Here is a 27,289-nt window from a genome sequence, read left to right on the forward strand (position 1 = left end):
GACAGCGCTGACAGACAAATCATGTCAAGGTGACGTCTGCAATATTGAACAAGAGCTGAAAAGTTTCCGGGAAGGGGGGGGGGAATAAAAAGTGCTGTCCTCGGGAAACGGGCCTCATTTCCCCAGCTGTTTATTCGGGTTCTGCATGGTGGACAAATGTGGCGTGTAAGCATAAAAAATTTAAAAAAACACCCCAGCTCCTTTTATTATCTCAACTTTCCCCTTGTTCTCCTCCTCCCTCCATTTTTTTTTCCAGTTTTGAATGTTTCTATATTTGGGACTTGACGATGCGAAGCGGCGGCGGCGAGGTGAGGGTGGCGATGACGACGCCTCTCCTCACCTCGCATCACAGATGAGGTGCAAAGAGGTTGCGAACGCCTTCTGGGGAAAAAAACGTGTCCTTGAACTGGATGTGTTAATGACTGAACGCAGAGGCGGGAAAAAAGTCGGGGATAAAGAAGAAACATGCACTTCTTCTCCGTGAACCGTCGGCGCGGATTTATTCCGCTGTCTCCGCTCTGAGAAAAAAAAAAAAAAAAACACGTAGAAAGCCGTTTGCGTGTTTGTTCTTTTACGCGAGCCGAGAAAGAGATATTTGACAAGTTAGCGTCTGTTTTAAGGCCTCTGCTAGGTTATGTTGCTTCTCTCGCGGTTAAAGATGGCCGCTTTTAGCGCCGTCACCGAAACTGACAGGAAATCGACGACAGACGCGCTAAACGTCGTGAACGTCGATTATTTTCCAAGTCTAGTTTTGTTCTTGTCGAGGTAGATGTTCCGCGATCACTTTAAAATTAGCTTTAAAATTAGCTTTAAAATTAGCGTTTTGCCGCTAAAGCTAGCTCAAGTTAGGACATAGAGAAGTGACATCTTAAAAAAAATTAAATAATAAAAAAAGGACGCTCTGCTCGAGTTTAACTAAATAAATGATTAACTAAACACCTTTTTATAAATTAATACAGTTTGCAGTTAATATATGCCCATTTTAAGCTCCAGCTTCAACAGAGACTGATGCTACTTTGCTAGCAAGGCTAACAGTTAGCATAGTTAGCTCAACTGCTTTTTTTTCTTTATTTTTTTGAGAATTGACAATGTTATCTCTCTCATGTCATTAAAAAACCTAACCTAGAAAACGTTCTAAACTAACCTAAAAACATTTTAAAACTTTAAAGTACATTTTTTTTATTAGTTTTTGGTCGGCTAGCTTAAATTAAGTTTAGCTATACTGGCTAAATTCAGCGTTAGCTAGCCTGAATGAGCTGAGTCACTGGTATTTGTTTGCTAGATGTCATAATTTATCCTTAGTTGGGTTTTTTTTTCTTAAATGTTACACAGTTAAAGGTTTTTTATTGTTAGTTAATATAAAAACATTGATTCAGAGCTTCGACTACAAGTAGAATTGCCGTATTTTTGTTTTGGCTAGGCTAAAGTTTTGCGGCTAAAGCTAGCTCAAGTTAGGACATAAGGAAGTAACATCTTTAAAAAATAAAATGTTAAAAAAAGGACACTCTGCTCTGGTTTAACTAAGTAAATGATTCACTAAACACATTTTTATCATTTTAATACGGTTTGCAGTTAATATATGCCCATTTTAAGCTCCAGCTTCAACAGAGACTGATGCTACTCTGCTAGCAAGGCTAATAGTTAGCTCAACTGCTTTTTTTTTCTTCTTTTGAGAATTGACAGTATCTAGATGTCATAATTTATCCTTAGTTGTTTTTCTTTCCTAAATGTTACACAGTTAAAAGTTTTTTTTATTGTTAGTTAATATAAAAACATTGATTCCTGTGAATTGCAGTATTTTTGTTTTGGCTAGGCTAAAGGTTTGGCTAACAACCTTTAGCCTTTGCAGGCGACAAGAAAACGGCAACAACAGAAAAATAGGCTTGTTTTTTTTATTTTTATTTTAAATGTTTAAGTTTAAGTTGTTTGTTTGTTTTTTAAGCAAAAAAAATGGAGTTTACAATTATTAGTTTTATATATTCGAATTGGGCATTTTAATTTATTATTTGACTCTTTTCCTTTTTTTTTTTTACCGCCGCTCCGCTAAAATGTGTACAATATTAGTTTTGCTAGTTTATATGTGTATCTGTTAGCAAAATATCTCATGAACTGGTCGAGTTTTAACGACATTCTTAAAAATAGGGATTCGACGTACATCTGCAAGTGATAAAATGAAAAATTAGACGTAACTCGGTCGGTTTTGCAGCTGTTGACCCGAAATTCGGCATGGTGGTAGCTGAGAGTCATCCCCAGCATATAGTCCGAACGCCAACTCTGCTTAAAGCTGTCTGTTAACAAAATATCTCCTGGTTTTTTTGCGTTCCTCGCAGGGGGATCAGCAGCAGTAAGGTGACCGTCCTGGGTTATGGCCTCCTCACCTCGGACGCACGCCCCCTGGTGGAGGCCCTGACCCGGCAGCGGTTCGCCGTGGTGGTGGCGGACGAGGCGCACTACCTGAAATCGCGGAACGCGGCGCGGACCGCGATCCTCGCCCCGCTCGTCCGGAGCGCGAAGCGGGCCGTCCTGCTCACCGGCACCCCGGCTCTGGGCCGACCCGAGGAGGTAATCAAACTCCGGAGAAATGAAAAAGTTAATGACGCCTCGTGGGGAGGGTGCGGGAGAACGGAGTAAATGGAGCACGTTGTTTTTGCTCCCCCCCCTTCTTCGTCCCCTTTTTTTTTTTTAAAACGCCGCTTTACATATTTAATGAACGATTAAACACTGAGCCGAGGAGGGCATAACGGAGCAGAACTCCGAAATGTAGGAAGAGATCTCGCGCAGGTAGGTCGCCATGGTAACCCACTCCGCTCCGACGTTCAAAAAGCCAATTAACTCTCAGGCCGGCGTCACTCATCCTCCCGGATCCCATGGTCTTTATTTCAATAACCTTTTGTTGCGAAAACCTCCCCATTTACAAAAAGCCCCCGATATGAATTATTATACCATTGTTATGTATGTTAGATTGCAGGTGTATTGTAGATTACAGCCATATTCCATCATTGGTGATGGGGGGGTGGAGGGAGGGGGGGGGGTGTTGAAAATTGAAAATCTTTTTTTGCAGGTCCAATGCAATGGGAAGAGACGTTTCGGTAACAAAGACAACTGGCCGTGGGCCCCGCTTTACCGGAAAAAGGACGAGCCCTGAAAGCAGCTTTTTTCCAGCCTTGAGAAGGATTTTTATTTATTTATTTGTTTGTTTTCGAATTTGGGGGTTTTCGGTTTTCAAGGTGCTCCTGGTTCGGGAGGATTGGGAGGCAAATTGAACTAAACGCCGTTTTTTTTTTTTTTTTCTGGTGACTGACAGCGACGGTTAAACCTCCCGTTCACAAGGTGGCGCCAAACGCGCGGCGTACGAGTTAAACCAACGGAGGAAGAACGAGATCGCCGCCGGTGTTGCATCATACGCCCGTCGGTTGGCATAATCCGGGGAATGAAAGGGTCTGACGTCTCTGTCACGCTGATGTGAAGCTGGCGCATTTGACCTTTGACCCCGTGGCCTTGAAATCATCTGGGATCGTCCCCAAACCACGAGGTGTCCAAATATGCAGCTTGAAATTCCTGTAATACACGGTTGCAGAGTTAGAGCACGGACAAGGTTTTTGCAGCAAATTCACGTGTGACCTTGACCTTTGACCCCCCCTGGTTCTGAAATCAATAGGGATCATCCTCAGCCTGTGAGGTGTCCAGCTGTGCAGTTTGACTTTCCTACGTTACACTGTTGCTGAAGTAGAGCACGGACAAGGTTTTTCACAAAGGAGTCACCTGTGACCTTTGACCTCGTGGCCTTGAAATCAATAGGGATCATCCCCAAACCATGAGGTGTCCAAATATGCAGCTTGAAATTCCTGTAAGAAATGGTTGCAGAGTTACAGCACGAACAAGAGTTCACCTGTGACCTTGACCTTTGACCCCCTGATTGTGAAATCATTAGTGATCATCCCCAAACCATGAGATGTCCAGCTATGCAGTTTCACATTCTTACGTTGCACAGTTATAGAGTTCGAGCACGAATAAGGTTTTCACAAATGAGTCACCTGTGACCTTTGACCTCATGGCCTTGAAATCAATAGGGATCATCCCCAAACCATGAGATGTCCAGCTATGCAGTTTCACATTCTTACGTTGCACAGTTATAGAGTTCGAGCACGAATAAGGTTTTCACAAATGAGTCACCTGTGACCTTTGACCTCATGGCCTTGAAATCAATAGGGATCATCCCCAAACCACGAGATGTCCAGCTATGTAGTTTGACATTCTTACGCTGCACAGTTGAGTTAAAATACGGACAAGGTTTTCACAACGGATTCACCTGTGACCTCGACATTTGACCCTGTGACCTTGAAATCAATAGGGATCACCCCTGAGCCAGATGGGTCATTTCTATGCCAAAGGGTCATCAATTTAGAGCTCGGACATGAAACTGTCCACAGATGGACAGTTGGACAGTCCATACCATAATATGTTCTAACTAAAAACACTTTATGACAATTTATCGCCGAGGCAACAAGGCCAAATTTTATTTTTATATTTATTTGTTTGTTTGTTTTCGCCAAATTCCTGGTGAGAAATCCCTTCTAATAAAATGTTCTTGTTTTGTTGTTTTTAATACAATAAACAAAAAAAAAAAGGCTCATTATCGCCGCCTGGAGGCTGGAGTGTGAAACTGCAGGACACGTCTGATCCAGCAGTCATCAACTGGTCCCCCCTTTTTTTTTTTTTTTTTTTTTCCCCCTTCAGCGTAATGAGCTAATAATGAACCTCCTGACCCGCTCAGAGATCGGAGATTCGACTTTTACCGACGTTATCTCGAGACGAGGAAGAGAAGCCTCATCATTGCCCGGATCGTGGCGATTCACCGATAAAACTCGGGAAAGCTAATTAATAACGAAACCAAGTGAAGTTGGTTTTCGCCGGGAACCTTCAGAACGTGTGTCGTCGAGACTGTGTGTGTTTGATGCTTGGCATATGGGCTGTCATTATATCAAAAATGGCGGCAAAAGGACGAAAACCGGCAGAGACGACGAGCCGCAAAACCCACCTCTGCCGATTTCCCATCCTCTGATTGTCTTTGTGTAACCTCCTTTTTTTTTTTTTTTTTTTCCATCAAACTCGAAGTCTCGTTACCCCTACGCCGCAGTTCGACCCGGTTAATGTGCACCAACGCAAATAACCACAGGAGAGGTAAACTAGGCGAAGGACGACGGGACCTTGAGTAAACACGCTTTACTTCAGGGCCGCTTGTGAGTGTTTTTCACTCATAGGACATAAAAATAAAAAAAAAATCTTTTCCGACAAATACAATATTTGATTAACTGTCAAAGGACTGTTGGGAAAACACGATCCAAGGGACGTTTCCAGGCCAGGTGCTTCCTTTGTCCCCTATTTATGTTCCGACGGGGGGACAAAAACGAAAGAAAACATCATAAATCATCATTTGCTGCTAAGACTGTGGCTGTTTTTTTGCTAATAAGTAATATTTAGTGACTTATGAATAAAAAAAACTTAATATATGACAAACATGTCATTCCTAAATTAAAAAAAAAAAAATCCTTTAACCGCTAACGACCAAAGCTAGCTAACATTAGCTTATCGGTTTCTCCTCTTTTTGTTTCTGGTATCCTGCTGTTGTCACACGCAGCGATTAGGTGCAACAAACCGAATTATTGCTGATAAACCATCTTTTCAAATTTTGCCATTTAGAAAATAGAAATAATTTTGAAAATCCTAATTGACCTAAAACCGGAAACGTTCTTTCGGATTTCACAATCAGACAGCGTGGGAAAAAAATGCATACGTGTCTTTTTATATAGTGTATGTAAACTTCTGGTTTCAACTGTGTAAAGATACGTGTAGGTGTACCCCATTTCTTTGAAGAATCTATGCTTTTAAGCAAAATAAAAGCTTTTAAATCAGAGTTCGCTCAAATGATCGGGGAAGGAAATCAATCTGTCGAGACTACCCAGGGTACCCGTTTGAATATGGCGTTGAATAAGGTGCGCTGTCGTTTTTTTAAGTAAATCGAAGGCTTTTATGTGCGTCTTATAGTCCGTAAAATACGGTAAGTTTTCCACACATTCCCCGTTCGGTTCAGTTCCTGTCCAGGTAAACACTTATCTGGACCCTCAGGGACGGGAGACATCGGGGACATCAGGGGACGCCAACGTACCGCTTGTATACTTTACTGTCTTAATTCGGTTGTGTGTTTAAAAGGCGGTTTCTAAATCCGTGTACGGTTCGTTTTTTTTTTTTTTTCGTTTCAAAATAAAATTGCAAAAAACAAAACAAGCATGTGTTTTTTTTGTTTGTTTTTCGATTTTAAAAGGAAATTAGAAAAACGTCAATTGCAAAAATAAAAAAGGGGTACGTTTTGTGGTTTAAACCAAAGACGGCGGAAGATGGCGAAACCGGAAATGAAGACCTGAACTCCCGGCACGTAACTTTTTTCAGTCACCAGCAGGTGGCGGTAATGTACGCCTTCAGTTTCTTTAAAATCCACAAGAAGAAGAACTTTTTCAGTTAGCGCTTCAGAATCTACCAGTTTAAAAATCCGTTTGTCTTATTTAGAGGGAATCGACGCATTTCACTGAGAGCTGATGATCTTACCGTCAACAAGATTTCTTTCATATTCCAAGGAAGTCATTAAATCAGTCCATTACCGCCACCTGCTGGTGACTGCCGGGAGTTCAGGCTTTCATTTCCGGTTCCGCCATAAGGTCCCTTTGAATTAACAACAAAATAAAAGCTCGTCTTTGGTTTAAAACACAAAACGTACCCCTTTTTTATTTTTGCAATTGCCGTTTTTCTAATTTCATTTTAAAAACAAACAAAAAAAAAAAACATGCTTGTTTTGTTTTTTGCAATTTTATTTTGAAACGAAAAAAAAATGTCAAGTGATTGTCACGATTTAAGACCTCCGTGTTTTGTCCCCCCCCCCCCGAACGCAGCTTTTCACGCAGATCGATGCCCTCTATCCCGGAAGGTTCGGAACCTGGACCGACTACGCCAAGAAATACTGCAACCCCCATTACAGGTAACCGTTCTTCTTCTTCTTCTTCTTCTCTGGTAATCGTTCTCATTTATGTTCCGCTGTTTCTCGAGGCATTTAAAAAAAAAAAAAAAACCTTAAGTGCTCATCTTTGCGCGTTAAGTTAGGGGACTTTCGACAACTTGACGATGTCTTGGAGAAGTCGGAGCGTCGGAATGCTGCCATTTTAGGCGTCTCTGGAAATGTTCGGATTGGGTTCGTCGTCCTTTTCGAAGTATTAGCCATTCCGGTTATCCACCTTCCCGTTCCACATCGACGATCCCCATTCTCCCAGTAATTCGGGTCCCTTTTCGGCAGAGGTTTGCCGAGGAACGCCTTCCTCCTGTCGACATCCTTCTGCTTCATTTAAGGCCGACTCCTTAAATCTTGTCGGTTCACTGACCCGTCTGAGGCCTTTTTCCCCAAACACTCTGTTTGACCGGGAAGCAACATCCAGGAAGTTCCTCTGTGGTTGGGAAAACTCTGGCGCCGGTTCTTGGCTTTAAAGCCCCTTGGAATGCCGCTGCAGATCTTTTGCGGACGCAGCCTCATCTCACAGATCTATAGACGGCCCTCTCGCCCTCCTGGTTTGTTTTTTTTCTTCCCCATCTGCAATCGATGGGGAGACCTTAGAGATATGCGCCTTCCTAATTATTTCCGGTGGTGAAATTAGGCACCGGCGGACTCGAGTCCGTTCGGAGAAACGGCAAGGCTCAGATGTACGGTAGCAAAGATCCATGATGAATAATTGTAGAAAAGAGTGTGAAGGACCGTAATTAAAAATGTACCTTTTGGCTTACTCCGATACGTTACTGTTTACTTGTTTACATCACCACCAGCTCCGCTCAGACGTCCTTAACTCTGCGGCTTATCTGGATTAGCAAGCGGCTAATTACGCGCCTGCTAATATTACTAGAGGTGCGCGGATTGATCAGGCAGACGATTGTTTCCAACTTTCCAAAATAATTGGCATCGACCGGGTCTGAGCAAACTGAGCCAGTTGACGGGCGGGCACATCTGTGGGCAGCACAGTGTTGTTCTGTGCGACTTTACACTTTTCCTGTCAATCAGACGGTACTTCCTGTAAGAATGGGGCCTTCTACGACCCCAAAAGAAACTTGCATTATTCCAAAAATACCTTGTCTTTATGCTAGGCTAAGCTAACAATTGTCTGTCTTTAGTTTGCCTCATTAAAGGCATAATTTCTTTCTAGGCTAAGCTAACTGTGTTTCTTCCTTTAGCTTGCCTTCTTCAAAGGATCCTTCATTAGTGCTAAGCCAAGCTAACAGTCTTTTAGCTTTAGTTTGTGTCAGTAAAGACTTTCTCTTTATGCTAGGCTAAGCTAACAGTCTTCCGGTTTTGCTTGTGTCATTAAAGACATTTTCTCCTTATGCTAGGCTAAGCTAACAGTTTTCTGTCTGTAGTTTGCTTTACTAAAAGCAACTTTTCTTAATGCTAAGCTAAGCTAACAGTTTTCCGTCTGTAGCTAGCCCTATTATAGATACTTTTTCATAAAGCTAAGCTTACAGTCTTTTAACTTTAGCTTTTGTCAGAAAATACATTTTCTCTTTTTGCTAGGCTAAGCTAACAGTCTTCTGGCTTTAGCTAGTGTCATTAAAGACTCTTCTGATTTTACTTTGCATCTTGAAAAACATTTTTTTCTAAGCTAAGCTAACAGTTTTCTGTCTTTAGTTTGCTTTACTAAAAGCATCTTTTCTTAATGATAAGCTAAGCTAACAGTTTTCCGTCTGTAGCTAGCCCTACTATAGATACTTTTTCATAAAGCTAAGCTTACAGTCTTTTAACTTTAGCTTTTGTTAGAAAATACATTTTCTCTTTATGCTAGGCTAAGCTAACAGTCTTCTGGCTTTAGCTAGTGTCATTAAAGACTCTTTTCTGGATTTACTTTTCATCTTGAAAAACATTTTTTCTAAGCTAGGCTAACAGTTTTCTGTGTTTAGTTTGCTTTACTAAAAGCATCTTTTCTTTATGCTAAGCTAAGCTAACAGTTTTTTGGCTGTAGCTTGCTTTATTAAAGACACTGTATTATTAATATTATTATTAAGCCAAGCGAGCGGTCTTTTAGCTTTAGCTTGTGTCATTAAAGACATTTTCTCTTTATGCTAGGCTAAGCTAACAGTTTTCTGTCTTTAGCTTGTCTTATTCAAAACATCCTTCATTAGTGCTAAGCTAAGCAAAAAGTCTTTTAACTTTAGCTTTTGTCAGAAAATACATTTTCTCTTTATGCTAGGCTAAGCTAACAGTCTTCTGGCTTTAGCTAGTGTCATGAAAGACTCTTTTCTGGTTTTTCTTTTCATCTTGAAAAACATTTTTTTTCTAAGCTAAGCTAACAGTTTTCTGTCTTTAGTTTGCTTTACTAAAAGCATCTTTTCTTAATGATAAGCTAAGCTAACAGTTTTCCGTCTGTAGCTAGCCCTACTATAGATACTTTTTCATAAAGCTAAGCTTACAGTCTTTTAACTTTAGCTTTTGTTAGAAAATACATTTTCTCTTTATGCTAGGCTAAGCTAACAGTCTTCTGGCTTTAGCTAGTGTCATTAAAGACTCTTTTCTGGATTTACTTTTCATCTTGAAAAACATTTTTTCTAAGCTAGGCTAACAGTTTTCTGTGTTTAGTTTGCTTTACTAAAAGCATCTTTTCTTTATGCTAAGCTAAGCTAACAGTTTTTTGGCTGTAGCTTGCTTTATTAAAGACACTGTATTATTAATATTATTATTAAGCCAAGCGAGCGGTCTTTTAGCTTTAGCTTGTGTCATTAAAGACATTTTCTCTTTATGCTAGGCTAAGCTAACAGTTTTCTGTCTTTAGCTTGTCTTATTCAAAACATCCTTCATTAGTGCTAAGCTAAGCAAAAAGTCTTTTAACTTTAGCTTTTGTCAGAAAATACATTTTCTCTTTATGCTAGGCTAAGCTAACAGTCTTCTGGCTTTAGCTAGTGTCATGAAAGACTCTTTTCTGGTTTTTCTTTTCATCTTGAAAAACATTTTTTTTCTAAGCTAAGCTAACAGTTTTCTGTCTTTAGTTTGCTTTACTAAAAGCATCTTTTCTTAATGATAAGCTAAGCTAACAGTTTTCCGTCTGTAGCTAGCCCTACTATAGATACTTTTTCATAAAGCTAAGCTTACAGTCTTTTAACTTTAGCTTTTGTTAGAAAATACATTTTCTCTTTATGCTAGGCTAAGCTAACAGTCTTCTGGCTTTAGCTAGTGTCATTAAAGACTCTTTTCTGGATTTACTTTTCATCTTGAAAAACATTTTTTCTAAGCTAGGCTAACAGTTTTCTGTGTTTAGTTTGCTTTACTAAAAGCATCTTTTCTTTATGCTAAGCTAAGCTAACAGTTTTTTGGCTGTAGCTTGCTTTATTAAAGACACTGTATTATTAATATTATTATTAAGCCAAGCGAGCGGTCTTTTAGCTTTAGCTTGTGTCATTAAAGACATTTTCTCTTTATGCTAGGCTAAGCTAACAGTTTTCTGTCTTTAGCTTGTCTTATTCAAAACATCCTTCATTAGTGCTAAGCTAAGCAAAAAGTCTTTTAACTTTAGCTTTTGTCAGAAAATACATTTTCTCTTTATGCTAGGCTAAGCTAACAGTCTTCTGGCTTTAGCTAGTGTCATGAAAGACTCTTTTCTGGTTTTTCTTTTCATCTTGAAAAACATTTTTTTTCTAAGCTAAGCTAACAGTTTTCTGTCTTTAGTTTGCTTTACTAAAAGCATCTTTTCTTAATGCTAAGCTAAGTTAACAGTTTTCCGTCTGTAGCTAGCCCCATTTTAGATACTTTTTCATAAAGCTAAGCTTACAGTCTTTTAACTTTAGCTTTTGTCAGAAAATACATTTTCTCTTTATGCTAGGCTAAGCTAACAGTCTTCTGGCTTTAGCTAGTGTCATTAAAGACTTCTGATTTTACTTTGCATCTTGAAAAACATTTTTTTCTAAGCTAAGCTAACAGTTTTCTGTCTTTAATGTGCTTTACTAAAAGCATTTTTTATTTATGCTAAGCTAAGCTAACAGTTTTCCGACTGTAGCTTGCTTTATTAAAGACACTTTTTTTATTAAGCTAAGCTAACAGTCTTTCAACTTTAGCTTGTGTCATTAAAGACATTTTCTCCTTATGCTAGGCTAAGCTAACAGTTTTCTGTCTTTATTTTACTTTACTAAAACCATCTTTTCTTAATGCTAAGCTAAGCTAACAGTTTTCTGTCTTTAGTTTGTCATATTAAAAGCGTCCTTCATTAGTGCTAAGCTAACAGTCTTTTAGGTGTAACTTGTCTCAATAAAGCAATCATCTCTTTATGTTAGACTAAGCTAACAGCCTTTCTTCCTTTCTATTAAAGTCATCTCTTAATGCTAGGCTACAGTAACAGTCTTCTTGATTTCCTGTCTGGTAAAAGCTTTGCATTGAACCGGCATACTTAATTTGTTCATCTTTTTATCAAACACTTCTAGCCTTTCTTGCTTTGATTCATATCCTCTTCATGGGAGGTTTAGTGAAAGTAGTAAACTTTCAGTAGATTCTTGCACATTATTTAATTGCCTCTGCTGGGACGAGGTGGGCTGCACCTTCGAACCGGAGGAGCCTTGATGCCGAGTTGAAGGGTTTTTTTTTTTCCTGCGAGAGCCAGGCCGCCGTTAAAGCCAAACGTCGGGCGCCAGCAGCGGACGCCCGGTTGCCAGCAACGATCAGTTGCACATCAAAACGCAAGCGTTTTTTTTTTTTCTTTTCTTTGGACAGTCCGTCGAGGCTGGCAGCTCTGTCGGGGAAGGGAACGCCGCCATCGTCGGCGGCGGCTGGGGGAACGCCGTTCGGAGACAGAGAAGGACACCGGGAGTGGGGGGTGGAGGGGTCGGGGGTGGGGAGGAGGCATCTTTTCGTGAAAGGTGGCCGCTTCAAACGCCACACTTCACAAGGAGTTGGTTTTCGTGTGTCTCTCTCTCCCCGAATGAAAAAGTTTCTCAAACCGAAGTGCGAAACGGCACATTTTGGCAGCGCGAAGCGAAGTTTGTCCACTCTTCCAGCCAACATGGCAGACAACCAGCCTTTGTGCGGAGGGCCAGTGCTATTCTAACAATTCACTTGGCTGATAAAAAAACAAAACAAAACAAAAAAATGGTAAAAGTTGAGTTCTGGGACAAAAAAAAACCCAACAAAACCTATCGCCTTGGCCGTTGGACAGAATAGTTCTCGGCTCCGCAAAGTGCCCCCTAAGCGAGAAACGACGGGAAAGGCGTCGGAGCGACTCGGCGTGTTTTAACGGTTCCTCTCTGGGGGCGTCGGCGCAAAGTAACGCAATGTTTCCCGAACGTCTTGGGTAGAAGCGCGTTAAAACGAGCAGCCTTGCCCTGTTTCCCCGCCTCCCCCCGCAGGTATTTCGGCGCTCGCAGGCAGTGGGACTGTCGCGGCGCGTCCAACCTGGAGGAGCTGCACCGGAGGCTGAGCGAGGTCATGATCCGCCGACTCAAAGCCGACGTCCTCGGCCAGCTGCCGCCGAAGGTCCGCCAGCGGATCCCCTTCGACCTGCCGAAGGAGGCTGCGAAGGTACGCGGTCCGAGTCCTGTTTCTGCAAATTTTTCCTGTTTTTACATAAAACATCCGTAATAAAGCTTCTGTCGGTACAACCAGTAGAACACGGTAAACATATCAATGGTTAAAGCTAAGAAATTGTACGACTTTTAGGGGGAAAAAAAAGGCTAATTTTGAAATTTAGGGTAGTAACGCATCAAAAAAGGCATCCAGGATCATGATCTGGATCATCACCAACATTTAATCCGTTTTTTCCCTGAACATTTCATCTGTTCATCAGTTTTTACCCGATCTTTGCTGACAGACAGACAAACAAACCGTCAGACACAACCGGAAACAAAAAAGGGTCACCTTTGACCCCATGAGCCTCGAAACCAACAGGCATCCTCCTTGACCCACGAGGCGCACAGCTGTGCGGTTTGACGTTCCTACGTCGCACCGTTGCGGAGTTAGAGCACTTTTGAGCACATGACTGTGAAATCAATGGTGATCACCCCTGACCGAAGACGTGTCCGGCTGCACAGTTTGATTTTTTTTCTCCGTTACATGGCTGCGAGGTTGAAGCGCAAGGTAACCTGTGATCTTGACCTTTGACCCCATGCCCCTGAAATCAGTGGTGATCACCCCTGACCAAAGATGTGTCCGGCTGCGCAGTTAGATTTTTTTTTTCTCTGTTACATGGCTGCAAGGTTGAAGCGCAAGGTAACCTGCGATCTTGACCTTTGACCCCATGCCCTTGAAATCAATGGTGATCAACCCCTGACCCATGAGGTGATTTTACTGTTCGATAGCTGCAGAGTTGGAGAACTAGGTCCACTGTGGCGTAGCCCTTTGACCCTGTGACCTTGAATCGCTTGTTCTTTTTACCATGAAGTCGAGGACGGTTGAGCGAACAAACTGTATCGTGTTGCGGTTTCACTAAGGAGCCCCTGCGTAAACACCCCCCCTCCTCCCCTCCTCCCCTCACCTCCCCCCTCCCGGCACGTAAAGACTCTGAGTGCCTCAGCACTCCAGCCCCGGAGATATTCGGCAGACTGAACGCAGACAAAGGGCCGGTGGCGGAGAACGGAAAGGGCAGCAGGGGCATAAAAAGTGTCTGCTGGTGGAAGATAAAAGCCGTCATTAGGGAGGGAAATGAGCGAGCGGACCTGGCATTCAGTGGATATCGTCAGTTCGCTAAACTACGCTTCAGAGGACGGCTTGTTTAGAGGAAAATAATGTCCACTTGGTGCTTTATGTTCAGAAGACCGGTCGCTTCACACCTCCCGAAACTCATCAAACCACCCGTTTAGCCGCCGCCTTGTTTTCTGTTCTGACCAGATGGAAAGATGGCCGCTTCGGGACCTTTCGACGAAGGGTGAGGACGGTTTCTGGGAAATACAGGATGTCACGAACCGACATTCGTGCGAACGGTTCACGACAAACAAACGCCTAACAATCAAGGCTAAAGGCAAAAAAAATAATGATATAATTGAAATTTCTCTGGTTTTCAAAAGAAGTTCCGTCGCCCATCACTGTCTGGACCACCACCCACCGTCTGACACTGTGTGAACTGTCCCTGTCCAGACCACCGCCTGTTGCTGTCCGGAACACCACTCATCGCCCGTCCCTGTACGGAATGCCACCCACCACCGGTAACTGTGTGGACCGGCACTCACCACCCGTTTCTGTCCAAAACGCCACCATCCCTGTCCAGATCACCAGCAACCACCTGTCCTTGTCTGGAACGGCACCCTTCGCTCTCCGTACCACCACTCACCGCCTATCCCTGTCTGAAACGCCACTTGTCACTGTCCAGAACGCCACCCACCAACTGTCCCAGTCCGGAACACCACCCACCACCTATCCCTATCCGGAACGCCACCCATCGTTGTCCGGATCACCACTCACCACCCGTTTCTGTCCAAAATATCACCATCCCTGTTCGGATGACTAGCAACCACCTGTCCTTGTCAGGAACGCCACCCACCACCCATCGCTGTCCGGAACACCACCCACCGTCTGACACTGTGTGGACTGTCCCTGTCCAGACCCCCGCCTGTCCCTGACTGGACCACCACCCACCGCCAGTAACTGTGTGGACCACCACTCACCCCCTGTTTCTGTCCAAAACGCCATCCATCCCTGTCCGGATCACCAGCAACCACCTGTCCTTGTCTGGAACGCCACCCTTCGCTGTCCGGACCACCACCCACCACCTGACACTGTGTGGACTCCCGCAGTCCTTTCCGCCGCCCGTCACCGTCCGGATGTTAAACTCCTTGCAGACTGTGTGACGTCACTGGAAACCCTGGGTGTTCCTCTTATGAAACGTGGGGCTTAAGTTCTGACAGCATCACTCCAGACCAAAAAGAATCAGTCCACTTCTTACCAAAACTTGCTTCTTCTTCTTCTTCTTCTTCTGCTTCCATTTCCCTTGATGAACACTGCGACAGTGACCTCCTCCAGCAGTCTGCCACAGCTGGACTACGTCACCAACCAAGGAGCTAACAACCATTTTTTGATTTCCCGTTATTTCCCGTTTTAAACCTCTGCTTTTGGGCCCAAACATGGAATCCGAAACTTGTAAAAGTGGAACGACTAAAGACAAGAACCAACATGAGTGAAGCCATGACGGAAACTTTTCTGACATGTAAACTCCGCGGCCCAATTCCCGCAGGCGTGCTGCCGCGTTTAGCTCCTAATTAGAGCGCCCCTTAACATTTAGCGAGGGCGGGCCGAAGCAGCTTCCCCCATCGTCGCGCCATTGCCGCTGCCGGTACGATGTAGAACAAACAAACAAACAAAAATAAGCCTCCTGGCGGCAACTTCAGAGCGCGTCCCGCTGGGAAACCGACGACCAGACGGGACAGATCCGGTTCCTGGTGCCGTGTTCGTGCTCGGAAGGCACGGCGTAGAGGGGGAAAGGCTCAAACGCAAACTTCGGGGTAGATTAGAAGACATGCGATTGCCGACCTAATAAGTGTGACATTTAGCACAGAGCTTTTTTGGTGCTGATCCGGTCTAAGGTCAAGGTCATAGGTCAGCTCTGACTCCGCAGCTGTATAAACAGGAATGTCAAACTCCACAGATGGGTCAAGGGTTGATTATAAGGTCATGGGGTCAAAGGTCAAGGTCACAGCAGACCTAGTGCTCTAACTCTGCAGCCATGTAACAGGACAATTGAACTGCACAGTTGGATCCCTCTAAGGTCAAGGGTGATCACCAGTGATTTCAAGGTCATGGGGTCAAAGGTCATGGTCACAGCCGACCTAGTGCTCTAACTCTGCAACTAACCATGTAATGCAGGAATGTCAAACTCTGCAGATGGACACCTCGTGGGTCAAGGGTGATCACCATTGATTTCAAGGTGACGGGGTCAAAGGTCAAGGTCGCAGACAACCTTGTGCTCGAACTACGCAACCATGTAACAAGACAATTGAACTGCACAGTTGGATCCCTCTTAGGTCAAGGGTGATCACCAGTGATTTCAAGGTGACAGGGTCAAAGGTAAAGATTGCAGATGACCTAGCACTCTAGCAGCCATGTAATGGGGGGAATTAAATCAAGCAGCTGGACACCACTTTGGTCAAGGGTGATCACGATTGATTTCATGTTTCATGGGGGTCAAAGGTCAAGGTCACAGGTAACCCCCTTCTGTCTGCTCCTACATTTGACCCAACTAAACTAATGAACAGATTTGGACAGATTTTTAACATTTGGCCATTAACTCTTGGTGTCTGTTAGCAAAATATCTCACAAACGACTGAAGGGATTTTATTGATTTTTTTAAAGAAATAATCAATGGATTTACGTCTACAACTGATTAACTTTTGGAGTAAGCACGATTCAAGATGGCCGCCGCAGCCAGCTCACTATAGAAAGCAGAAAAATGGCTGTAACTTTGTCAGTTTTCCAGATATTGAGCTAACATTTGGTGTGGTAGTAGCTGAGGGTCGTTCATAAAACATATTCGGAGCTCGAGATCTTGCGATTAGTATTTAGTTTTTTGGGCTCGACCAAAAACGGCTACGAGTCTCACTTTTTTTTTTTTCAACGTAAGATACTTTAAATGCTCGGTTCTAATTCCGATTTCCCCCCGCCGCGTTCCACTTTAATGATCGACGACGCATTCGTTGGTAAAAACAAAACCCGCGAGTCCCTCCGCGCGGCTTCGCAGGTGGAGGCCCGCCGCGGCGGGGGGGGCGGCGCCGACCGCGGCGCTCCTCGCCCAATCACCTTGAGAGCCTCTCCTTTGATTTATTGTAGCGGCCCGGCTGCTTCTCCATCTTCGACCCCAGCTTGTCACAGAGGCGGCTATAATTGGGAGACGCTCCGTGACCCACCTAACACAGCAGCCGGAGTCGGACAGGGAGGGGGGGGTGGGGAGGAAGCATTCCTTGGGAATTCTCTCTGCCTCCCTCCCCCCCTCCCCCCCCCTTTCTTTCCCTTCCAGGAAAAAGTAGGACACCCGGCAGCCCCATTAATTGTTTTGCCCTTTGATATCGCAACAATGGGAGACGACTAAAACAGGACGGACGGAGGGACGGGGGGGACGAAAGGACGGACAGACAGAGGGACGGGGGACAAAAGGACAGAGGGACAGGGGGGACAAAAGGACGGATGGACAGAGGGGCATAAAAGGACGGAAGGAGGGACAAAATGATGGAGGGACGGGGGGACAAAAGGACTGAGGGACGGAGGGACAGGGGGACAAAAGGACAATGGGACAGGCGGGACAAGAGGATGGACGGATGAAGGGACGGGGGACAAAAGGACAGACGGAGGGAAAGGGGGGACAAAAGGATGGACAGACAGAGGGACGGGAGGACGAAAGGACGGACGGACAGAGGGACGGGTGGACAAAAGAATGGGGGGACAAAAGGACAGAGGTACGGGGGGGCAAAAGGACGGACGGACGGGGGGGACAGAGGGACGGGGGGAGGAAAGGACGGACGGACAGAGGGACGCGGGGGAAAAAGGACGGTGGGAGGGACGAGTGGGACAAAAGGATGGACGGACGCAGGGACAGGGGGGGACAAAAGGACGGACGCAGGCCTCACTTTGTCCGTGTGTCTCTCCTCACCCGCAGGAGGCCTCGGCCAGTTTGGCGGAGTGGGAGAGGCTGACGAAAGGGCTGGGGTCAGGGGTCGTCGCCACGGAGAACCCCTTCGTCGGGGTCATGAGCCTCGTCACGCAGATGTACCATCAGACGGCCGTCGCAAAGGTAAGGAGGGAAGATGGCCACCATGATTTAAGGCGTAGTGGTCGGACCCTCAGGGTCTCGTGTTCGGCCCACGCCGGCGAAGCGGCTGGGATGGGAGTCTGCTCCTCCGAGGCCGCGGTTCTCCACCGGAAGCAGGTGGAAGGCTTCCGTTCCAGGAACGAGTCTCTGCTTTAGGTGGAGGAGGAGTGATGGGACGACGGAGCGGGAGATGGATCCACGGATCGGAGCGTCGCTTCGGTCCGTCGCAGCATAGAAAGAGTCGAGTCGAAAGGCGAAACTCTGGATTTACCTGGTCCAGCTACGTTCCAACCCTCACCCATCTGAGATCCTGGATCCAAGCGGGCTCAGCCTTAGAGCTCCGTCATCCAGGGGGAGCTCGGAGTAGAGCCGCTGCTCCTCCTCATCGAAAGGAGTCAAATGAGGTGGTCCGGGCGTCTGATTAGGACGCCTCCTGGACGCCTCCCTTTGGAGGTTTTCAAGGCCCTGGGAAAAGACCCAGAACTCCTTGAAGGGATTCTGTTTCCTCTCCGGCCTGGGAATGCCAGGAGGAGCTGGGGAGCATCGATGGTGGACAGGGAGGTCTGGGGTTTCCCTCCTGGACCCGACCACGGATAAGCGCTAGAAGATGGATGGGTCGCAGAAAACTTCCCCCTCTATCCAACTCCGGTTTCGATGCTTCCAAACGGACTCAAGGTTCGAAGCTTCCGGGACACGCCCGGAAACCAAAACAACACCGGAGGCGTTTATCCCGATTTTTCATTTATTTATTTATTTTCTTGCTCTATTCAGATTTTTTTTGTCACCAGTAAACATCAGCTGCGCGCTGAAGAGGTCATAATAACTAAGCAAAGAAAAAAAAAAACAGTTTTCGGAAATGTCAGCGTTGTCGCCACCTGGTGGACCGGCATGGCAGTTCGACCGCTTCTGGTAAAACCTTTACTTTGTGTACGAAGTCATCCATTTGAAAAAAAAAGAGACTTAACTTTAGTCCTTTTTTTCGGCGCAGCTGTTCTGTCAGTGACAGCCAACACCCTCCCCCCCCTACGTGGTCTTCCTTATATCGAACATGTCCTCCGGACGCCATAGCTCGCCAGGGAGCGTACGGAATCCACGCGTCAAACTCTTTACCCTCCAAAAACAAAACAAAAAAACAATTATTAATCCAGCAGCGACTTCAGAATTGGTTCAACTCGCTGGTTTGGTTGACATGTCGCAGGACGACGGGTAAGTTGCCGCCGTAGCCATGGTAACGCAGGGCCTAATGGTCACCTGGCGAGAGCACTTAGGCGCGGCGGGGAGCCGGGAGTCGAGGCATTATTCGGCCGCGTCCAGGCCCCGGCGTGATTGCACCGAGACGGGATCTTTTGCGACGGCGTTGCCGTGGAAACGCGGCCCGCTCTCCGTTTAGTAAGGCGAGGGGGGGAGGCTCGGGCGTCGGAACGTTCGTTTCCATTTCCTGCTCCTTTGGAAAGCAGGACGTTCCAGGGCCACTCTTTCCACCTTTGCGCTTCCTCCGTCCGCCGTGTTTGTTTGTAGGTAAACAAACAAACAAACAAACAACGGCCGCCACGTTCGAGCCCCCCATCCCCCCCCTTCTCAGTCAGCGCCTACCCCCTGAGGTCGACACGAACCGGAGATAAGTCGGAATCGGCGCAAACTCCGGGCCTCGGATGCTCCGTGAACTCGCCATTGTTTACTGATTGGATTTCTGCTCTGGACCTCCTTTCGCCGCCGGACTCGTCTCATCTCCGCTCCCATCGGCGCTTCGAGTCAGACACACTTTTGCTACTTTCTGAAAAAAAAAAAAGAAAAAACCCCAGAAAAGAAGGTCGCCATCTTTTCTTTTTTTGGATCCTCGCGTCGCTCCGACGGGAGCGTCGCGGGGGCCGTCGCCTGGCCGCCGGCGCTGCCAAGCATCTGCTCCCCCAATTACCCCCGGAGGGGGACGTCTCTGATGCCGGACTTTAAAGCGAAGAGCCCGGCGGAGAGGAAAGCCGAGCAGTCCATGATCGGAACGGGGTCGGCGGGCCGATGGTGCGGTTGCGGCGGAGGTTAGCTCGCGCCGCTCTCGGGTCAGCTTCACGCTGGCCGTCGGAGGTCGAAGCCAAACGGACAGTTTAGGCTCGGTGAATAAAAACAGAGCTGGTGAAGGGAAAGAAGAAAGAAGCAGAGTTATGCAAAGAAAAAAAAGGGCAAATAATTTCAGAATAAAAGAGTCTAACCAGCCAGACGTTTCCTTTTTTATTTCAAGGCCTGAAGAAGCAGCGACAGCAGCCTGATCATCTTTAGGAGAAACACACACACACACCTAGATACACACACACACACACACCTAGATACACACACACACATATAGATACACACACACATATAGATACACACACACACATATAGATACACACACACACATATAGATACACACACACAGTGGTCACAGGAAGGTGCATAAATATATACAGTATTTACATATAGTACATACATACATACATATAGTACATACATACATATAGTACATACAGTACGTACATACATACATACATACATACATACATACATACATACATACATACATATAGTATATTTATATATATATTCATGAACATACACAAATATATAATATATAGTTTTTGTACATCATATACATGTGTATATATACATACATACAACGTAAACATACATATTTTAATACAAGATATACACACGTGTGTATAAACACACACATTTACCATTTGGTTAAACATCCAACATGGCTGAGGCCCTGAAGTCTGCTGTCAGCTGTGTCAACCAATCACAGCGCAGCTCTCGTGGCTCTTTAGGATCACTGTCCGTCTGCAGCGTCCAGCTTTGTGCAAGCTGGAAGCCGCTGACGTGAGTCGCAGCCGAAGAATTCGGAGGCAGCCGACCCTCGTTGCTTCATTTCTACAACGGCCCCCACAGCATGAAGCTACCGCCGCCGTGCTCGACAGTCGGGCGCAGCGCTCCTCCGTCCAACTCCTGCGAATACACGTCCCGTCGTCGTGGTCGAACAGCTCAGTTTTTCCGTCCTCTTGGTGCCTTTTCTAACGCAGCCGGCAGATTCGCTCTGCCGGCTGCGGTCAGTCGCCATCACTAACAGGAAGTGGACGGGAGAACGAAGCCTTTAACGCTTGATTTGGCCGTGGAACTTCTGGTCCAGTTGCTCGGGCATCAATAGGTGGATTTCTCTCACCCGAACCAGGAGCGCACGCAACCAATCATGCGGCCGAGGCGCGAGTTATCGACCCGCTCCCCCGCCATCCGCGCGCTGACAAATGCGCCCCGGTGCTCCTCTCTTAATGTCCGGATCCCCGGCCTTCAATAGCGAAATCGATCACGCTGAAAAGGATGCGGCGGTGATTAATTGACTTCTTCACCGATCTCGCCGCTGTGTGGTCGAGCGGGTCGGCGTGATGGATTCAGTGGCTCCCTTTCATCTGTGTGTGTGTGTGTGTGTGTGTGTGTGTGTGCGCGCGGCCAGGCGGGAGCCGTGAAGGACTACATCAAGATGATGCTGGAGGCCGAGCAGCTGAAGTTCCTGGTGTTCGCCCACCACCTCGCCATGTTGCGGGCCTGTGCCGAGGCCGCCGCCGAGGCCAAGGTAAGCCGCCGGGAACCGCGGGGCCGGAATGCCGAAACGGGGGCGGGGTGTGTGTGTGATAGGCTTGGCTCCCCCCGCCCGGAACGCAGAAAAAGAAAGAAGACGCAATTAGCCGCGGCTCTAATCAGACGCTCGCCCGTGTCTTCTGCTGACGCCGCTTTCGAACACAATGGCCGCCTGATTACGGCGCCGCACCTACAGCGACACGCTCGTCCAGGGAATCCGGGCTGGGCTAAACGAGTCGGAACGGGTTAAAAAAAAAAGAGAGAGAGAGAGAATTGCGTAAAAAAACGAGCCCGTAAAGACACCTCCTCCTAGCCAACTAAAAGTGGCGGATGATCTTCCCAATCGACCTTTAAATTGGAGTTTCCTTCAAAATCAACAGCCGGGAAATCCCCTCGTATAATGTTCGACATCTTTAAGAAATCTAGGGCTCGGATTTTTCCGATGACGTCACTCCAGGCCGACAAAAGTTGATTTTTTTTTTTTCAGACCAGCGCGGCCGTTGCCGGGCGACGAATCGCCGAATGTCGACGAATCGGGAATCATTCTGAATATTCGAGACGTTGAAAATAATAAGAACTCCATATTGAAAAAAAAGTTTCTTGGCGCAGAAACTTGTTGCTTTTTTTGTTAGTTTTCTGTTAATAAAAAGAAAACAACTGTTTAACAGTTCGGTTTTTAGCGAAGACTTCACAATTTTCTTCATTTGGAGGACGCAAATGTACGAGATACGAAACATTCCAAATTTCCTTTTTTTTCCGTCTCTTTCATCCATCACCGCAACTTGTTGTACAACTCACGGTTAATGTTTAAGGAATAATCTCTAAACCGTATTTTTGGCAACTTTAGGAGCTACAACGCTAACAGCTCCATAGAAAACAATGGGACTGTCGCTAACACCGTTAGACTGCTTCCCAGTTTTCGTATGTTTAAAATATTCCAAATTTCCTTTTTCTTTTTCTCTTCCACTAATCACTGTGACAGCCTCGTCATTCAGCTCACGGTTATTGTTTTAGGAATAATCTCTAAACCGTATTTTTGGCGACTTTAGGAGCGACAAAGCTAACAGCTCCGTAGAAAATAATGGGACTGTCGCTAACTTCGGAAGAACGCTTCCAAGTTTCCGTAAAACGGAAGAATTCGGGTTTAGTAATGAGTTATTTTAAGCTAAATCTGAATTTTCCCGCCGTTTCAGCCTTGTAGAAGCGGCACCCGGGTGTTTGGTGCTTTTAACCGTTTTTTTTTTTTAAATCGCGAATGTACGAGATATAAAATACTCCAAATTTCCATTTATTTCTCCTCCAACCATCAATTCAAAAACCTCGTCATTCAGCTCATGGTTAATGTTTTTGGAATAATCTCTAAACTACATTTTTGGCGACTTTAGGAGCTACAAAGCTAACAGCTCCATAGAAAATAATGGGACCGTCGCTAACTTTGGAAGAACGATTCCCAGTTTTCATTTGTTTAAAATATTCCAAATTTCCTTTTTCTTTCTCTCTTCCACTAATCACTGCGACAGCCTCGTCATTCAGCTCACGGTTAATGTTTTAGGAATAATCTCTAAACCGTGTTTTTGGCGACTTTTGGAGCGACAAAGCTAACAGCTCCATAGAAAATAATGGGACTGTCGCTAACACCGTTAGACTGCTTCCCAGTTCCCGTAAAACGGAAGTATCCCAGTTTAGGAACGACCTATTTAAGGCTAAATCTGAGTTTCTTGTTGTACACACCTCGTAGAGGCGACGCCCCGGGCGTTAGGTGCTTCAGCCTTTATTTTGAAAGAGCCGAGCATTAATGGATCTTTAAACGGATCTCCGCCGATATTGGGGCTGACACCGCTGGTCCAAAAACTCTGCACCGATTCATCCATCTGTCAGGGCGCTTCACTTAAACGTATTGCTTTCAGACTCAAAAAAAAAAAAAAAAGGGATTGACTGAAGTTGGCGTTTTACTCTTTTAGTCTGATAGGTTTAGAAGAAAAAAAAATAAAGGATTCGAATGCAACTCAGCCTTCAAAGCTGTAAAACCACACGTTCCTATTTCCGTTTCTTACTCTCCGACCTCCCGAGGCTTTCATTGCGCGCCGAAGCTAACCAGGAAGTACTAAACGTGCCGAACGCCGCCGACGTTAATTGGCCTCGTGGCGTAGTTTGATTCCTTCCCTCTGTAGTCCCGCTGGTTTTTGTCGTAGACCCGATTTACTTTGACACGGTAATGATCTCGGAGCTCGAACTGACAGCAGTCGTTAGCGGGGGTGAATTATTCACTTCTTTTTTTTTTTTTTTGCTTTTAAGTCCCTTTCAGGTGAATTATGAAACGAAGGAGCAACTGTTAAATAATTAACAAACGACGCAACGAAAGCGGCGTCCCGTTTCATTTTTCTTAAACTGTTTTGTCATCAGGAGCCGATCTCTTTTAAGTTTTTTTTATTTTTTAAAAATTTTTTTTACTCATTACAAGCAAAATGAAAGGGAGGAGGTCGAGGCAGACGACGCAGAGCGCGAGGTGCGATCGCGCCGTTCGCGCTCTCGCCAATTAACGCCGGGGGCGAGCCAAAAGCGGAGCGGCGCGGCGAGATGGGGAAGCGATGGCGCTCCGATCACGCCGCCGCTCGTCGAAGTGGCTCGAAAAAAAAGGAGTTTATTTTTACGAAGCTCCTGGGTGCAAACATGAACGTCTTGTTTCCTGACATATCCCTCACGTAACTCTGAATTCTTTTTTTAATTTTTTTTTTTTTTTAAACCGAACAGACCTCTGGTCCTTTTAAACACAATATCCGTCGGCCATTTTGCACGGCGGCCAGACACAAAAGTTCTCTAAAATGTTCTCCTTTTATCCAACAACGCCCAGTTCACTGGGGTCCCTCGGCTCTGTGCTGTGTTCATTCAGAGACTTCTTTCAGAAATATTTACACTATGGAGTACACGGTAATATACTCTGATTTATTGTCCCTGTACAGATCTGTGGCGGCTTTTTTAGAGCCTGACAAAAAAAAAAAAAAAGTGTCCCCCTTTCAGGTTCCCATTCAATGGACGGTGCAGGCATTAATACGGGTCACGTTTTATCCAGCTATTTTGTCTGGTTCTATTTAGAAAAAAAAAAAAAATTAATAAAGGAGTGTTTGCTAATGCTGTGCTGAATGTCTCACACGTAAAAAGGTTCATTCGACCTAAACAAACAGTCGAAAATTCAGCAACTTTGCTACGGCCCGCTAGGAGACAATAACACGACGAGACAAGCGCTAGCTAACTTACGGCCGTTTGCTGCTAAATGAAGTTAATGTTTTTACCTATTTGTTTATTTGTGCTACTGCTTAGTAATGCCCCTGTTACGGTATATTTTAGCAAGTTGAAATAAAAGTTCAGCTATAATGGAGGTGAGTGAAGCGCCTCCTAAAACTGGGTGACACGTTAGCGGTTGCTAGCTAACGCACACTCAAAAATAAATAAAAAATAACTTTGAGTTGTGTTTGTGTGCACCTAAAATTGACAGAAGTCAAATACGGACTCTTGGTTTTTTTTTTGACTGTCAGGGAAGTGTTTGACTCGTTAGCAGGGCCACAGCTAGCTAGCTGTTTGCTAACACGAAATATCGGCTAATGCTGGACAGTTAAGACACAATGTTTTCACAAAGGAGATTTCTTGCTTATATTAAAAGTTAATTCTAACTGGGTAAAAAGCAAAAGTTTACTGCTATTTATAGAAGACAAAATAGTTGAGGTTTAGGGCACAGAACGTTAGTTGCTAATACTAGCTCAAGGCTAGTGCTAGCCAGGTAAAAAATATTGTGTCCAAAAAAGGGCTTCCTTGTACTTTAAAGCTACCTGTTTCAAAAAGAAAAAAATAATAGTTATTATTTATTATTTCAATATTGTTGATACCAATAAAAAAGCTAAATTAGTTATTACAAACTGGTTACAGCTAGCTAGCTTTCACTAGCAAGTTGCTAACACTAGCTATAGACTAATGCTAGGTGGGTAAGAGATAATGTGTTCAAAATGGAGCTTCCTCGTACATTAAAGCTGCCTATTTCAACAAGAAACGATAAAAAAGTTTAGTATTTATTAATGATTGTTGATACCAAAAAACCTAAATTAGGTAAAATCTGATTTACCAATTAGCGAACATTTACGAGCTAACACGCACCCAAACAGAAAAATATTATCAGTCGCTACTTGTTGTTTCTATACACCTAAAAAAAAATGTCTAATACTTAGAGCTACAGCTAGCTAGCTTTCACTAGCAAGTTGCTAACACTAGCTCAAGGCTAGTGCTAGCCAGGTAAAAGATAATGTGTCCAAAAAGGGCTTTCTTTTTACTGTAAAGCTACCTGTTTCAAAAAGAAAAAATAATAAAGTTATTATTTCAATATTGTTGATACCAATAAAAAACAAAATTAGTTACAAACTGGTTACAGCTAGCTAGCTTTCATTAGCAAGTTGCTAACACTAGCTAGAGGCTGAAAGCTGCTGAATTCAACATACAAAATAACAATAATATAGTTTACTGTTGTTGATATGAAAAAAATAAAATATTAAGCAAAAAACACTTAAAAATAGATTTGTCCAAAGGCTAAGAACTAGCTACATGCTACAACAAATTGCTAACACTAACATATATGCTAATGCTACGCAGATAAGACGTAATGGGTTCAAAATGGAGTTTCCTTGTTAATTAAAAAAAATTGTACTAACTGGCAAAAGTAAGGAAAATATAGTTTGGTATTCTTGACGCCAAGAAATAAGGCTTAGATTAGCTTTAAGGCACAAAACGTAAAAAAAGCTCAGAATGAAATCATATTGTCGGGGAGCGTTTAGGGTTAGCATCGTAGCTAAATTCCCAAATTTTTGTGGCGTCTCCTTTCTGTCCCGACAGGCGGGTTACATCCGAATCGACGGCAGCGTGCCGTCGTCCGAGCGGAACCAACTGGTCCATAAATTTCAGAACGACCCAGAAACCCGGGTGGCCATTCTCAGCATTCAAGCAGCTGGTCAGGGTTTGACCTTGACCGCCGCCAGCCACGTGGTGTTCGCCGAGCTCTACTGGAACCCCGGGCACATCAAGCAGGCGGAAGACCGCGCCCACCGCATCGGGCAGACCACCTCCGTCAACGTCCACTACCTGATCGCCAAGGGCACCTTCGACGCGGTCATGTGGTCCATGCTCAACAGGAAGGTGCTGGCGCCAATGAGGCAAGTGAGCGCGGCGTAACCGACGTTTTCAACGCGTTTGCCCCCCCCCATGTTCCTTTCAGGAAACCGTGACTGGCAGCACCCTGAACGGCAGGAAGGGATACCTGGAGGCCAACGAGGGCGACAAGGACAAGTGGGACTTCCTCAACTTTGCCAGCGCGTGGACGCCGGGCGAGGTGGCGGCGCCGGAGCGGAACGCGGGAAGTGCGGAGGACGAGGGCGTGTTCTTCACTCACGTAAGACGGCAGAGAGAGTTGCTCGCTGGGCTTATTGGTCGCTGACCGTGACTGTGAGGTTAGAGTCATGAGATGACGGCAATTCTGCCCTAGGGATTTCAAGGTCAAAGGTCACATGTTAAAGAAGGCTTTAATTCTGCAACTGTATACAGTAGGAAGGTCAAACTTCCCAGGTGGACCTCCCATGGGTCAATGAATAGCCTTTTGGAGTTCAAGGTCACAAGGTCAAAGGTCAAGGTCATAGGAGCCCGAACCCGAACTAGCCGTTAGCTCGTTTGAGTCCAGCATTTTGAACACTTACAGAATGACTGTTCTGCCGCTTTACAGAAAAAAAAACAACCTAACTGCGTTGTTTTTCTTAGTTCGAGAAGGACAAGCAGCACGACATCCGCTCGTTCTTCTCGCCGAGCGCCGCCAAGGACAGGAGGAAGAGGAGGCCGGAGGGCGAGGAAACCTCTCCCTCCGG

General features: G+C 45.2%; 1 protein-coding gene across 7 annotated transcripts in view; it reads left to right on the forward strand.

Annotated features, from left to right (window-relative positions):
• zranb3 (zinc finger, RAN-binding domain containing 3) overlaps nucleotides 1–27,289 on the forward strand; it is a 100,468-nt gene that overhangs the window by 14,579 nt on the left and 58,600 nt on the right. For all 7 annotated transcript variants that reach the window (XM_037973946.1, XM_037973949.1, XM_037973950.1 and 4 more), the window contains exons 5-12: nucleotides 2,331–2,562; nucleotides 6,945–7,030; nucleotides 12,412–12,583; nucleotides 17,640–17,774; nucleotides 21,271–21,390; nucleotides 26,271–26,570; nucleotides 26,650–26,823; nucleotides 27,186–27,289. In XM_037973946.1, coding sequence (XP_037829874.1) covers nucleotides 2,331–2,562; nucleotides 6,945–7,030; nucleotides 12,412–12,583; nucleotides 17,640–17,774; nucleotides 21,271–21,390; nucleotides 26,271–26,570; nucleotides 26,650–26,823; nucleotides 27,186–27,289 — 1,323 coding nt within the window. The remainder of the gene's footprint in view (nucleotides 1–2,330; nucleotides 2,563–6,944; nucleotides 7,031–12,411; nucleotides 12,584–17,639; nucleotides 17,775–21,270; nucleotides 21,391–26,270; nucleotides 26,571–26,649; nucleotides 26,824–27,185) is intronic.

The sequence above is a fragment of the Kryptolebias marmoratus genome, linkage group LG23 (assembly GCF_001649575.2).
Source record: "Kryptolebias marmoratus isolate JLee-2015 linkage group LG23, ASM164957v2, whole genome shotgun sequence".
NCBI classification, from domain to species: Eukaryota; Metazoa; Chordata; class Actinopteri; order Cyprinodontiformes; family Rivulidae; genus Kryptolebias; species Kryptolebias marmoratus.